This window comes from Xenopus laevis, chromosome 1L (assembly GCF_017654675.1).
Source record: "Xenopus laevis strain J_2021 chromosome 1L, Xenopus_laevis_v10.1, whole genome shotgun sequence".
Classification (NCBI taxonomy): domain Eukaryota; kingdom Metazoa; phylum Chordata; class Amphibia; order Anura; family Pipidae; genus Xenopus; species Xenopus laevis.
In genome coordinates, this window is record NC_054371.1 from 146923196 (window position 1) to 146939385 (window position 16190).

General features: G+C 40.2%; 1 protein-coding gene across 6 annotated transcripts in view; it reads right to left on the reverse strand.

Moving 5' to 3' along the window:
- The window catches only part of ptch1.L (patched 1 L homeolog), a 78248-nt gene that overhangs the window by 52221 nt on the left and 9837 nt on the right, over positions 1–16190 (reverse strand). For 2 of the 6 annotated variants that reach the window (XR_001935404.2, XM_018259127.2), the window contains exons 1-2: positions 13147–15802; positions 10561–10753 (exon numbers count right to left, since the gene is read on the reverse strand). Coding sequence is in view for 4 of the 6 variants with exons in the window: in XM_018259127.2 (XP_018114616.1) it covers positions 10561–10753; positions 13147–13317 (364 nt within the window). In the remaining 2 variants the exon portion in view is untranslated. Of the gene's footprint in view, positions 1–10560; positions 10754–13146; positions 15815–16190 lie in introns of those variants that run through there. The other 4 variants (XM_018259136.2, XM_041564528.1, XM_041564545.1 and 1 more) reach the window with 3 other exon arrangements.

Below are 16190 nucleotides of genomic sequence, written 5' to 3' on the forward strand. Positions count from 1 at the left end.
GAGTTGAAACCAAGGCACAGGAGATGTTTATACAAAGAATTGCTACTACAGAGAGGTAATGTACCTTGTTTACTATGACTAAAGATAAATAAGTTAGGGACCACCATGTGGGGTTTTACCTTGACGTGGTATGGTGGCTTATCAATATTATGATCATAACTTTGTAACAAAAAAACCCTGTTTCAAAATTACATGCACTGGCATATTTACTTGAATTACTTAGACAGGGCTTTATACTTTTTGAAATTATACTTTTTGAAATTGGCCTTAGGTGTGCATCCACAAACCCCCCCATACAACCTGTATTGCTCAAAGTTGGAACCTGGAAATTTTTAAATGACCCCACGTTAGTCTGTAAGCATTTCTGATATAGACAATTGTTTTCAAATATTTGAAGCTAGCATTTTATTCAATACAAATAATACAAGACAAATTACCGCAATGAATGATCCACAATAATAGTTTCTGATCATACAGCAATAGACCTTTAAAAACCCCAAATCCTTTAGCTTGGGCAGTGTAATTTTTAAATTGAATCTAAACTTACTGAATGAAATAGACAAGAGAGACAATTCAGGAAGTTAAAAGTAATTTTGAAATTAATTCAAGTTTGCATCCTTACTGACTTCAAATCTAGTAGGTTAAAGAAAGGTCAGCTTTGAGGAAGAAACCAAAATGAAATATAAACATGGTATTGTAGAAACCAGACAAATCTCCCTGAGCTTTGTCCAGCCAGTCCTAATCTAGGCATCGCCTGTGCAGTATAATCTAAACAAACAGATCAGTCGATTCACGCATCTGGAAACCGTCATTTTTTTTTTTCTTCTAGCGCAAAAAACGTAGAGTTAAAACATTCTGGTCCAAGTCCATGGTTATTACTGGGGTTAAGTAGGCAATGAATGGATGACTCAAATTGGTCAAAGCTATCTCCATAATTTTAATGCATGGCTCAACAGCAATTTATGACAGGGAGATAAGCACTATGAGTGTAAAGAAGATGGAGATTGTTATCAGCGCCTTTTAACTCTCCAGCTATATTTCTACAGCAGAACAATTGATAACATAGGCCACATTTTAACAATTCTTGAAAAGGGAAAGAAATGGTCCCATGCTAGCTGAGAAGACTGCCTTGTATTGTGAAGGCAACAGCCTGCCAAAAGACCCTGGCATTTTATAACTTACTTTAGTTACAACTTGGATTTGCAACTACCGTAGGAATTTATTCATGGTTAGCTTCACTGTAAAAACAGATATGTTTTTAGGTTTAAGACACAGAACACTAGGCTCAGAACTGTGCTGACACTTTTGCTGTTCTTCAAAGTCAGGGGCAGAAATTGCTCTTGGACTTGCAATTTTCAGTCCTGGCACCAGGCACTGCTGCCTACAGCATTTTATACCTTCAGAGTGCCTCTCTGCTTCAAAGTAACTGGGCACTTTTCTAAGCAGCTAATGCCTAGCAAGCACATTTACAAAGTACAGGTAGGGCACTCATTTAAAAAAAAATGTATGTGACCACTAAGTAGCCATTTTGCTCCTTTTTAGTACTGTAGCATTTGTGCCTGGGACCGTTTAAATGACTCTTCATATCAATGTGTATACAGGCCAGTTGTGTTTGGGCTCTGTTTTTTTTTAATAATGTTAAAGACAGAAAGTGTTCCCTGAATTCCCTTTATTTCCTCAAGAGTCACTTACTATTTGGGCAAACAGTGTTTTATGTAACACTACAAGTGCACAACTAGCAGAAGCCATATCAATGAAGACTGCTCAACATGCTGATGTGATGTTGGCATTCAAGTCTGAGGGGGGAAAAACATTGAGCTAGAGGCAACTGAGGAGAAAAGTCATACTCCTAATATGTGTAGTGATTTGACATGCAAAGAATGGCACTGTCAAAAGCTGCTTCACTATCAATAAATATAACGCAATAAATATGACTTAAAAGGGCCACACTCAAGCCTACAGGATTCCCTTTTAGTGTATTTTTTATTTATGCACATGAATAAAGGTTTCCAGCAGAGGTACTGTCAAAGAGTTGTCTCTCAAGAACCACTTGATTCTGCATTGATGTAAACAAAGAATTTCTAATTTGGGATCAGCCATGTAATGGTTCTGATGTGTAAATGCAGACAAGCAAAGTAAAAATGTTATGAGAACTGAATAAGCTATGCCTTCATACCTTAGTGTCTATTTAAGGGAACATACATGGAAAACCAATCCTATTTATGAAGAGGAAATACTTTCCTTCTAAAAATTTCCGATTACTGAAGTTCTGCCAACAATCCATGAAATGTAGTTTGTATTCATTCCACTAATTCATTAGTAAAGATGGATGGTGTCAACGAATACAGTATTACTTAAGGGCAAATATGCACTGGCGAGGTAAAGTAGCAACAGCTCAGTCAAGAACAGCACCATACATTTATGATACTGTATAAAAAAAAAAGAAATACACGAGACAGTCAATATTGCCAATGTGTTCACTGGAAGCTACAACTGCTTCTTCTGAAGCTCCTATATAAAAGCCAACTTCTTTAGTTCCACTGGCTCAAGGTGTACATGCAAGCAATAAGGCTGATGGAATTACTACCTTCTAATCTAATGAATGAGATTTGGGCATGACCAAAGCAAGACAGCATATTTGGTCTGTAAGGGCAGAGACACACGGTCAGATTCGGGGAGATTAGTCGCCCGACGACAAATCTCCTCTTCTACGGGTGACTAATCTCTACGAATTGCCTTCCTGCCGGCTAAAATGTAAATCGCCAGCGGGATGGCACTCGGAGCACTTCATTTTCTGAAGTTTCCTCGTGAGGCAACTTCGGGCAACCCCGAAGAAGAGGGGATTTATCTCCCCGAATCTGACCGCGTGTCTCTGCCCTAAAGATACTCAGAACTTCCAAAGGACTCATCAGACCTAAACCAAACAAATGTAATTATCACTAACTCTTGCACCTATGTCCAAACTAGGTTAAAGAAACATTCCAGAAGTGTTACTCTTTTGGTTAGATATAAAATTTGGAGGGGTGGGTCACCTTTAAGTTAGCTTTTAGTATGTTATAGAATGGAATATAGAAAGTATAACAAATTTTCAGTTGGTTGTCCTTTCTTTTTTTAATTATTTGCAATCTTCTTCTGACTCTTTCCAGCTTTCAAAAGGTCATTATCCCATCTTGAGTCTACAAATATATTGTTAATGCCATTTTCTATTATTCATCTTTCTTTTCAAGCCCTCTCCTATTCATATTTCAGTCTCTTATTCAAATCAATGCATGGTTGCTAGGGTAATTTGGACCCTAAGCAACCAGATTGCTGAAACTGCAACCTGGAGAGCTGCTGAACAAAAAGCTAAAAAACTCAAAAACCACAAATAAAAAAATGAAAACCAATTGCAAATTGTATCAGAATATTATTCTCATAATCATAAGTTAATTTAAAGGTGAACAACCCCTTTAACAATTTGTTGCCATATTAGTCAAGCAAACACTAAAGGGGCAAATTTATCAAAATTTACCACAGTAGTGTATTTATCAAATGGTGAACTTTTTACCCACTGAGAAATACGATTCTAAAAATCCAATAGGATTGAATAGAAGAAAGTGAGTAAGTTTTTCTGTGTTAAACATGCATTTTGATGAATCTGCCCCATGCAATTTCAATCAATGGCTGCCAAAATAGTATTTGCATATTTTCTTTAGGGATACACCAAATCCACTATTTTAGGATTTGGCCAAATCCTGAATCCTTTGTGAAAAGTTCGGCCAAATCCGACCCTAATTTGCATATGTAAATTAGGGAATTGAAGAAGAAAGAGTGTAAAAACAAGTAAAAAGATTTTAAAAAATTTGACTTCATTGTGAGGTGACTCTTTGGATTTGGATTCGGTTCAGCCGAATCTTGGCCAAATCCCAAACCGAATCCTGGATTCGTTGGATCCATAATTTTTATAAACCAACAAGCAGCCATTTAAAGGTCAACTACATCAATAACTCATCCATAATAACCAACTGCCATATTACTTTACATATTAAAATGTAATCTATAGCAAAATACAACTGTATCCCTTGAACGAATAACCAGACATGTACAAGTAGGCACTCTTTAGTAACTCTTCAGCCACAACAAACGGATATACTGCATTTCCAAGTTTGCCCTTAACCCTTTAAGTGCCAGCAGAATTTCACATTTTGGTTACGCGAAATGCCAGCCGTTTTTAAGCATTTTGTGCTCTCTCACTTTAGGGGCATTTTCTGAGGGGAAACCTATAGTTTACCTAGGAAAATTATACATTGTTTTTTTCGGTAGAAACTGAGCTTTCTAAATCTGCCTGAGTTTTCATGTATTTCCACCTGTGCAAAAAAATTTATAGTGCTAAATAACAAAAAAAAATGAAAAATTACCATTTTTCATCGTATATCAATTTATACCAGAAAAATATTTCATTTTACAGATGAAAATCCAACGTATTTGGAAAGCCTTATGTCTCTCGAACGTGCCAATACCAGATATGTATAGTTTTAGGGAGATTTAGGATTTCTGTACAGCAAAAACTCCCGGCAGTATATTACTGAATTTTGAAAGCACTAAGGCAGAAAACGGCATGCTTTAGATTCCAAGGCAAAAAATCCTGAAACCATAGGTTTACCCCAGAAAACCATACATTTTTGAAAAGTACACATTCTGCCGATTACAAAATGGGTAGCTATGTCTCTCTACTCCCAACTACCAAACAGAAAAGCTTGTCTGAACATAGCGGTTTTTCAAAATAAAATTCAAAATTTTGAAAAATCATTTCAAAGGTTTTATTTTGCTGCTCCGCATATCCCAAACTATATTACGTACCAAGAAAAAGCACCTGAAATATGATTGCCAGGGGTCCACTGAACAGTTTGATACCCATTATGCATAGGTTTACCAAAGTATCTGGCATTTAGAGACACAAATATGAAGTTAGCGCATCCAAATTGTTCAGGACTTTACTTCAGCTACTGAGAAATCAAAACATTGACTGCATTTTTTGTGGGGTAAAAACACAGAAATATATGTTTACCCCCCAAACCCATATATTTTTGGAAAGAACACATTCTACAGAATCTAAAATGGGTACCCATGCCTTTCTGCTCCAAACTACTGAGTCGCAAGGCTTTCCCAAATTGTCGGTTTTGGTGAAATATCTGAAAATTGCCTCAAAGCTTCAACTTCCCAGCACCATATCACCCATGTATCATTACGTACTAAGAAAAAGCACCCTAAATATGATTGCCAGGGTTCCTCTGAACATTTTGGTGGCCATTGTTCATAAGTTTACCAAAGTATCTGGCATTTAGAGGCCCCAAAATGAAGTTAGCGCATACAAACAGTCCCGTGAGTAACTTCAGCTAATGAAAAATCAACACATTGACTGCATTTTTGTGGGGTAAAAACACAGAAATATATGTTTACCCCCCAAAACCCATATATTTTTGGAAAGTACACATTCTACCGAATCTAAAATGGGTACCCATGCCTTTCTGCTCCAAACTACTGAGTCGCAAGGCCTTCCCACAATTGTCGGTTTTGGTGAAATATCTGAAAATTGCCTCAAAGCTTCAACTTCTCAGCCCCATATCACCCATGTATCGTTACGCACCAAGAAAAAGCACCCTAAATATGATTGCCAAGGTTCCTCCAAACAGTTTGGTGGCCATTGTTCATAGGTTTACCAAAGTATCTGGCATTTAGAGGCCTCAAAATGAAGTTAGCGCATACAAATAGTCCTGTGGGTAACTTCATCTAATGAAAAATCAACACATTGACTGCATTTTTGTGGGGTAAAAACACAGAAATATATGTTTACCCCCCAAACCCATATATTTTTGGAAAGTACACATTCTACAGAATCTAAAATGGGTACCCATGCCTTTCTGCTCCAAACTACTGAGTCGCAAGGCTTTCCCACAATTGTCGGTTTTGGTGAAATATCTGAAAATTGCCTCAAAGCTTCATCTTCTCAGCACCATATCACCCATGTATCGTTACGCACCAAAAAAAAACACCCTAAATATGATTGCCAGGGGTCCTCCAAACAGTTTGGTGCCCACTGTGCATAGGTTTACCAAAGTATATGGCAGTTAGAGGCCCCAAAATGAAGTTAGCGCATACAAATAGTCCTGTGGGTAACTTCAGCTAATGAAAAATCAACACATTGACTGCATTTTGTGGGGTAAAAACACAGAAATATATGTTTACCCCCCAAACCCATATATCTTTGGAAAGTACACATTATACAGAATCTAAAATGGGTACCCATGCCTTTCTGCCCCAAACTACTGAGTCACAAGGCTTTGCCAAATTTGTCGGTTTTGGTAAAATATTCTGAAAATTGCCTCAAAGCTTCAACTTTCCAGCATCGTATTGTCCATGTATCATTACCAGCATAAAGCATCCTAAATATAAACATAGGGGTCTACTAAACAGTTTGATGCCCAATGTGCATAGATATACCAAACTATGTGGGGCACAGAGACCCCCAAATGACAATATGTATAGACATTTTCACGACTGACTCGCTGGCTGCTGCAATATAACCACCCAGTGTGTGTATTATGCGACATTAGACCACCTAACAGTACAGAGACCCCAGAAAACCATATATTTTCAGAAAGTACACATTCTGACGAATCCAATATGGGTAAATAAGCGTTTCTACTGCAAACTGCCAAACTGCAAAGCAATGCTGAACATAACGGTTTTTATCAAATTTCTGAAAATCGTCACAAAGCTTGAATTTTACCCCATTATATGCCCCACATTTCGTAACTTATCAGCCTAAAACATCCTGAATATGAACGCCAGGGGTCTACTAAACACTTTGATGCCCAATATGCATAGATATACCAAACTATGTGGCGCACAGAGACCCCCAAATGACAATAGTGTATACATTTTCACGGCTGACGCGCGCTGGCTGCTGCAATATAAGCACCCGGTGTGTGTAATATGCGACATTAGACCCCCCTAACAGTACAGAGACCCCAGAAAACCATATATTTTCAGAAAGTACACATTTTGACGAATCCAATATGGGTAAATATGTGTTCCTACTGCAAACTGTCAAACTGCAAAGCAATGCTGAACGTAACGGTTTTTATCAAATTTCTGAACATCGTCACAAAGCTTGAATTTTACCCCATTATATGCCCCACATTTCGTAACTTATCAGCATAAAACATCCTAAATATGAGCGCATGGGGTCTACTGAACACTTTGATGCCCAATATGCATAGATATACCAAACTATGTGGCGCACAGAGACTCCCAAATGACAATATGTATAGACATTTTCACGGCTGACGCGCTGGCTGCTGCAATATAAGCACCCGGTGTGTGTATTATGCGACATTAGACCACCTAACAGCACAGAGACCCCAGAAAACCATATATTTTCAGAAAGTACACATTTTGACGAATCCAATATGGGTAAATAAGTGTTTCTACTGCAAACTGCCAAACTGCAAAGCAATGCTGAACATAACGGTTTTTATCAAATTTCTGAAAATCGTCACAAAGCTTGAATTTTACCCCATTATATGCCCCACATTTCGTAGCTTATCAGCATAAAACATCCTAAATATGAGCGCCAGGGGTCTACTGAACACTTTGATGCCCAATATGCATAGATATACCAAAGTATGTGGCGCACAGAGACCCCCAAATGACAATATGTATAGACATTTTCACAGCTGACGCGCTGGCTGCTGCAATATAAGCACCTGGTGTGTGTAATATGCGACATTAGACCCCCCTAACAGTACAGAGACCCCAGAAAACCATATATTTTCAGAAAGTACACATTCTGACGAATCCAAAATGGGTAAATAAGTGTTTCTACTGCAAACTGCCAAACTGCAAAGCAATGCTGAACATAACGGTTTTTATCAAATTTCTGAAAATCGTCACAAAGCTTGAATTTTACCCCATTATGTGCCCCACATTTCGTAACGTATCAGCATAAAACATCCTAAATATGAACGACAGGGGTCTACTGAACACTTTGATGCCCAATATGCATAGATATACCAAACTATGTGGCGCACAGAGACCCACAAATGGATATATAGTAGATAAAATTTACATAGGCAAAACAAAATAACACAGAACAGTGTGAAATGCAAATAAATCACCAAAAACTAATAAAACCACAAAAATCAATGCTTTTTTTTTTCACACTAGTGTAATCGGCCACCAGAATTACCGTTTGAATATTTTAGCTGGGCCAAATTGATTATACGGACAGAAACAAGTGAACAACACAAATGCAGAGCTGAAAATGCAATAAAATGGCTAAAAATTCAATAAAATGGCTAAAAATGCACCAAAATACCCAAAATTGCAATATAACCACCAAAATATCATACAAATGCTATTGCACAGTACGGTTAGCGAATACGCTATTCGGAACGGCAATAAAACATTTTTTTAGCCCAAAAAGAGACGATGCGATAAGAAAAAAAAAAAAAAAAGCCACAAAGCCATATATGTACATATGCGTGTGCACAACGGGTAAATTGCATGTTATTTGCGCGTGTGCGCGTGTGCAAGTGTACATGGGTGCTGTGAGTGTGTGTGACCCCCCCAATCCCCAAAAATCTATGTGTGAGTGTGTGTAAGTGTGAATGTAAGTGTATATTACTGTAATAAGTGTGTGTTGGTGTGTTTGTGTGTTTTTGTGTGTGCAAATGTTACACTTACCTGGGGTAGATGCCTCAGATCGATGAGAGAGGGCTCCACGCAGCAGATCTGCAGCTCCAAAAGTCATCAGCCATGTGGGGGCGGAGCTGGGCGGAAGTGCAGCGCAGGCAGCAGCAGGACGCATAGGAAACGCGTCCCTGCTGCTGCTTTGGGGCCCCTGGGCGATCGCGCCCCAGGGGCCACACGATCCCCTGCTCTGCTCGTTGTCTAGGGGCAGGGGATCGTGAAGGAGCGGAGCGAGCGGCTCTAACAGCCGCTCCTCCGCTCGCAAACCCGGAAGTGCTGCAGAACGTAGAATCTACGATCTGTGGCACTTTGGTCCTTTGATCCACAGAACGTAGATTCTACGTTCTGTGGCACTTAAAGGGTTAAAGGAGTTGTTCACCTTCCAAACACTTTTTTAAATCCAGTTGTTTTTAGATTGTTCCCCAGAAATAAAGACTTTTTCCAATTACTTTCCATTATTTATTTTTTTACTGTTTTTCCAAAATCTAAGTTTAAAGTTGAATGTCCCTGTCTGTGGTGTTTGGTCTGGCAGCTCAGTAATTCAGGTGCAGATTCTAAACTGTTACAACTTTGCAAAATTGAGTTGATACATTTCTCAGCAGCATCTCTGGAATATTAGCAACTATTGTATCAATTCTAACAGCTGCCTCTAATGAAACTCAAGGATTCTGCTCACAAAAATAAGAAATGTATCAACTAAATGTATCCATTTAGAACAGTTTACAGGGTTGGCGACCCCCCCCCCCTTTCCAGGGCTGCTTCAGAAGGTGAAAAAAGACACTTTTGACACTTCAATTACTGCAAGTAAAGCATTAGCTCAAGTCTTGATAAGTTAAAAAGGCTTTATTAGGACATGCATAGGCCTAACGCGTTTTGTGCCTGTGTAGGCACTTACTCATAAAGCCTTTTTAACTTATCAAGACTTGAGCTACTGCTTTACATGGAAATGGGCCTGACTCCATCTGGATTTTTTGCATACTGGAAAAATTGATTGGCAACCTTTAGACTGGGGGTTGCCTTGGTGAGAATCCATTTCATTAGCTTTACTATTTCTTTCATTCACTTTTTCAGTTTCTTTATTTCTAGACTTTTTATTTATTGATTTTGTTTTTGGATAGAGCCATACACCAGTATTTGTGTGTTCCTTAGACCAAATTCCAAGCACCCAAGTACTCTGGGAGTTGTATTACATAAGCAAAATGCAAACTTATACAATGTTCAGAATGTTTACTGGAATACAGATGACCACTGCATTTGCTTAAAAGATTACATTTAGTAAGCAAGGTAGCCTTTAAAAAAAAATAAAAAAAAATACATAAAACTTCTTTGTACACATACATTCCAGCCACTGCTTTAAATACTTTTTTTTTCTCATGCACCACCACCCTTGCTTTACCTTCAGACATATGCACCAGGTTCCCCTCCCCCCTAGAGCAGAGAAGGGGAAAAAAAAACTTGAATTCTGTCCAAAACAGGACCACACACACACAGGGCCTAGCAGCCTGCAATGTACATGTCCTCCTGCTGGGGGCCTACACTCACCAAAAGACTAAGGTTACTGACTAAATATGTGCACTGTAAATCACACACTGCATTACATCCCTGCTTGCTGGAACAAAAACTTGCTGGCGAAAAACCTGTTGATATGTCCCTGTATGTGGCTAATCAAATCAGAACACATATCACAGCAGAGAAACATCATACCAAGAAAACAAGAAGTTTCCCCCACATTTTTTTTCACCCCTACCAGGAAAGGCAACAGGGGAGGTGACTGTACTATAGCCAAACTCATGAACAAAAATAAATGAAATAGAGTTGGTTCCTTACCTTCAACCCACAGTTCTTCCACATTGGTCTCTAAATTAGCTGCTCTTAATCCCACAGCAAAAGCACCAAATATCAAAAGGCCCACAACTAGAAATTTTCCGCAGTTTTTTTGTATGTAACAACCAAGTTTAAACAATTGTCTTTGAAAGAATGCTCTTAGAAACAATGGAGCTTTTCTTCCCGTAGCCTTCCCCTGAAACATGAAAAAAAAGACATTATACCATCACAAAAAGACAGGAAAAAACACAGCATATACTTCATATAAAATAAACTTAAAGGGGTCGTTCACCTTTAAATGTACTTTTAGTATGTCATAGAAAAGCTAATTCAAAGCAACTTTTGAACTGGCCTTCATTTCAGCTTTCATATGGGGATCACTGACCCCCTCTAAAAACAAATGCATTTAAGGCTACAAATGTATTGCTATTGATACTTTTTTATTAATCATTTTTCTATTCAGGCCTTCTCCTATACATGTTCCAGTCTTTTATTCAAATCAATGCCTGGTTGCTAGGGCAATTTGAACCCAAGCAACCAGATTGCTGAAATTGCAACCTGGAGAGCTGCAGAATAAAAATCTAAACAACTCAAAAACCACAAATAATAAAAACCCATTGCAAATTGTATAGAAAAGCTAATTCAAAGCAACTTTTGAACTGGCCTTCATTTCAGCTTTCATATGGGGATCACTGACCCCTCTAAAAACAAATGCATTTTAAGGCTACAAATGTATTGCTGTTGCTACTTTTTTATTAATCATCTTTCAATTCAGGCCTTCTCCTATACATGTTCCAGTCTTTTATTCAAATCAATGCCTGGTTGCTAGGGCAATTTGAACCCAAGCAACCAGATTGCAGAATAAAAATCTAAACAACTCAAAAAACACAAATAATAAAAAATGAAAACCCATTGCAAATTGTCTCACAATCTCACTCTCTACAACATCATAGTAAATGTTAATTTAAAGTTGAACAATCCCTTTAGTGTGCTAGAATAAAATAAAAATGGCTAATTGTCAAACTGTAGGCCTTAGCCAGTTTAAAGAAATGTACTCTGATAGGGATATAATTAACTCATGTGGGTATAATACCATCATTTTAGTCAGAAACCTTTGAGGCTCCCTACAAACATAGAATGCATATGGACTGGTATAGGGTGCTGGTAGAACTGCAATATCCAGCAACCTGTCAAGTGTTGGTTAATGCATTGTAGTAAAAACTAGAATAGCAGGGCCTAAAGCTTGCATGAGATCTCAAATCTGACAGCACAATACATTCAAATGAAAGCAACATAGAGTTAGCAGTGCTGCACTGATCATAGTTATATAAAAATCACATTTCAGCAAGCTTACTACATTGGTTCATAACTTGGGAGTTATTTAAATAATACCAGATCTGAGCCAAATTAGCCCTGGTACATGGAAAGATTCATTTTCAGCACACAAAGAGACTTTCAGCTCAGCAGTGTTTCCAAACATGCAGCAGAAGAGTAAAAATCCACATGCTGCAGGGAGCACGACTGTAGTAATTTCCAAAGTGTTTGGAGACGCTGTGTGATCTGAATGAGGAAACACAGCAGCCAGCAGAAACATCAGTATCTGTGAACGGAAGAGGGCAGCCACATGGTCTTTCTTGCCTCTCATTCTCCAGCTTGGGAGAAGGAAAATAAGCAGGATGAGGGGCAGAGTTAAAAAACAGACAGGGGCACGCAAGGTATTACCATGGACCAGGAACACAGAAAACAATATAAAGCAGGACATCATACAATGTAATACTTCTCCGTGTATATACATCAGGGATTCAACCTGCACCCATGCCAAATTTAGTTAAACAACTCCACCACCAGTTGTTGGGTGATGCCGAGAGTTGCGGCTCGCCAACTATTGGCAGACAAAAGGTTATATATTCCAGCTGTACATCCAAACAAGGACCTGAGGTGACAGTGGAGTTCACTGCCAAACATAGATGCAAAAATGCTTTATCCCAGGCAAGCAATCAGCCTTTAACTGGTCTCCTGCAAGGAGAATTCATGCCTGAAGTATAACTTATGTAGGTTTGTGTACTACCCCCAGTGGGTTTCAACTTTCCCTGGGCCTTCTGTCAAGGGGTAATCAACAGCTCACACCAATGAGGGGTGTGTGAAATGCACCGCAGGACCCCCAATAGGTAAATACAAAACAGATGGACAGCACATCACAGCAGAGTGTGAGTGCATAAGTTTGCAGAGCATTTCACGTTGAATCTATTAGAAAAACGTAGACTATTGGGAGCTACATTGTATGCTCTGCTGCTGGGAAGTAAGAGGAGAGGGGCAGTGTGAGGGCACAGGCTCTCTGTACATCACAAAGTGTAACTAGGGTCATGCACCTACACACTCTCCATGGAAACAACGAGTAAAAAAGTAAAATGACCGATGGAGTATCCACATTAACCCACTCAAGCAGTGGCTCTCCAGCTGTTGCTAAACTACAACTTGCAGCATCCCTGACTGTCACTGCTCTCACATGACGAAGATCCCTCCCCAAAGCAAAGTGACACAGGATTAGGAGCGTGCAAGGGCATCCCCCAAACATGCACCATGATTCACCTCTGATATCTGCTGAAGGGCGAAATTGGCATCGCAGTAGCTCGGCCGCTGCAGATAGTCGTGGTCAGGCGGCGCTACTATCCTGCTCCTTCCTCTCCTCCTGACTACCCTCGGCTGGGCAGCTGCCTCCCCACTGCCACCCAGTTCGGCGGTATAGGCAGTCGAGGCCATGTTGTGTCCGGCTCGGGGCCGTTGCTTTCCCCCAGGGGTTGGCGCTCCGTGATCCCCCCGAGGTTTAGCTGCTCCAAATAGGACAGGCACTGGCAGCTTCTTGTTCTTCCTTGGCTGGCACAATCCTCGGCGGGCTCTGCTTCATGCTGCTGCAGGCGAGAAGGAGGAGGCGGGCGGCGAGTGAAACTTTGCGCCTTCCATCCCCACATTTCGCGATCCGGGGGTCTCTGCAGCTTCCCGCATTCAGAAAGGGGTCCCGGAGTGTGTGTGTGTGCGTGTGTGTGTAAGACGAGAGCGTGCGAGCTCGGGTCACACCATGAGGCGCTTCACACTCGCATGCAAAGTGCAGGACCAAGAGGAAAGAGAGCGGGACGGAGCATGCACCCTCCGCCTGCAGAGCCGAGCTTGTCCCTCAGTGCGTGCAGTCCTCCGTGATGTGAGGGGACAGCAGGAAGGTAAAGCCTAACGTGCCGCTTCTCCTCTCACTAACTGGGTGTCCTCCCCTGGGAGCAAACAGTGCGCCTGGCTCTCCGGATCATGGCTTATCCAAACAGCAATGAGTGCGGGGGCCCTAGAAGACTCGCTCGGCTGCCTGTGTTCTCTCTCTCTCTCTCTCTCTCTCTCTCCCTCGCTCTTTCCTTGCTTCAATAGATGAGATTTAGGAGGAAGGGGGAGGAAAAAACTGGCTCTCTCCATTTGGAGAAAGAGGAAAGGAGGAGAGAATCCAAAGAGACCCACCCCCGGGGGCTGTCAGATGGCTTGGATTCCTGCTTTCTTATTGGCTAGAGAAGGGCAGAAATTACTCAACAAACATGACTATTATTAGCTGCTTAGCAACAGCTCACCAAAGTAGAGAGACCACCCAGGCATGCAAAGCCTTGTGTGTGCATCTCCCTGCTTCAGGGGGAGCCTTAAAGTGATCCAGCCCTCTCCTCTCGCATGCAATCCAGCCATTAGCAACTTCTTCTCCTCATTTCTTCCCCTCTTTCTGCCTCTTCTTTGCTTTCCCTCAGCTCAAATTGAAGATCACGTTCTACAGATCCCCAGCCTGCTACCCTTCCAGCAGAGGTTGGCCACAACTCCCAGTATATTCCATGATTGTCAAAATTGCTGAAAAGTGCAGTATAACAGCTGGAGGGCTGCAGCTTTGACCCACTCGTGCTCAATAGGATAACTAGAGGTTACTGGATCCTACAGCATAATCATTATAGAACCTTTCTAAACCTTTAAAATATTTCTCATAAACGTATACTGCAGCTACATACTTGTCAGTGTTCCCCCTTCAACAGTTGCAGCATCTGCTTCCTCTATTGTTGAGAATCATATATGGAAGCCCTTTTTTAATTTATATTTTGCTCCCATCAAGCAGTTGCTGAATAAGGGTTTGTCCTGCTGAGCAGAGCTTCAGAAAATTCCAAGAGGAGAAAAAGTTCTATTAAAATAAAACAGATCCTTTACAGAGGCACCTTGGCCCCAAGCTGAAACAAATGCTGGGAGGTCCAATTTGAATTCCCAAAGTCGCACACAAGCCTTGTCAGAATGCTGGAAGAAGTACGGAATAGTGCCAGATTTGGCTTTTTTTCTGACATTCCTCTTGTAAAGAATGAAAATGCTTCTGGTAATGTTTTGTTCCCTTCAAAATGTCTGATTCAATCAAGACCTTTTTATCTGATGGGGTGTTTTTCCACCCAAGGAATCACCCTGGAAATATGTAGGAAATGTAAATGATTGATGCCCTTAGTATATATTGCTGTTTTACTTCTGGCATCACAATATGGTACAGGTTGACAAGATTTTACATTAACAAGTGATGGAGTGTTCCATAATTCCACAGTTAGTAACATAGTTGTAGCTCAGATAAGCAAGTCCAAAGTCCATCCCTCTTAGTGTTGTGCGACTACAGCTTCAAACAGGTACACATAGTTGTGTTGAGAGATAAAGAGTAGTTTGATAACAGCCGGAATGCTGATGAAAACTTGACATGCTTATTTAGAGTATGTATTTCCATCCCAGGTGCCCAGTGTTTGGATTGATACAAAAAAAGTTTGATATGAGATATAAATGTGAAGTTCCAACACAACTAGCCATCAGGTTTAACCTACAGTGGATCCATGCAGTTAGAGTCACTTTACAGTAATTATATTCAGTCCAGCAGCAATTGTACCCAAATGTGGTAAAACTGACCAACAATAGCCTTATTGGAGGGGTCCATGTTGACCATTCTAAGTGCCTTTGATCCAACTTGATTGGTGATGGTTTGTCATTGGTGTGTGGAGAAAAGCAGTCATGGATTAAAACACTGCAGACTGGTAAATCACATCAATGTAATTTGCCCAAGCATGTGGCATATTATACACAATTTGATTCCATGAGAATTGGCAAGTTGTTGCTTACCTCCTTATTGTATATTTAAAGCCACTGGTGCCCATATATTAGAGTTCCCATCCCCTACACTAAGAATCATATAGGAAATACTCTGTGCTCTAAAATTGCAAAATAAAGGTATGTAAGTAATTGGAGTGGTATCACATGGAATTTCCTGTGGGATAAAGATTATAAACAAGAACTTCAACTGAACTAAATTCCCTGCAGGCCCAATACATAGTTAATATATCTCTTACAGAAGGCCCATTGGCATTTGCCAGTATCTACATATGTAGACCCGTGTCAGGACTTCCATATGTCGGTAGAAAGCGCAGGGAAAACCAGCTCTAGCATGGTGGTGAAAATAATGCAAGATCACAACAGATTTCAATAGATTACTTTTGGGGCTAATGTAGGGTTATTGGAATGCTTGAAAATTCTGGGACACAGCTACAAACTCCAGCTAAAAGGGCTCCACTGACCTGCAGACCTGTAACATACATTTATTA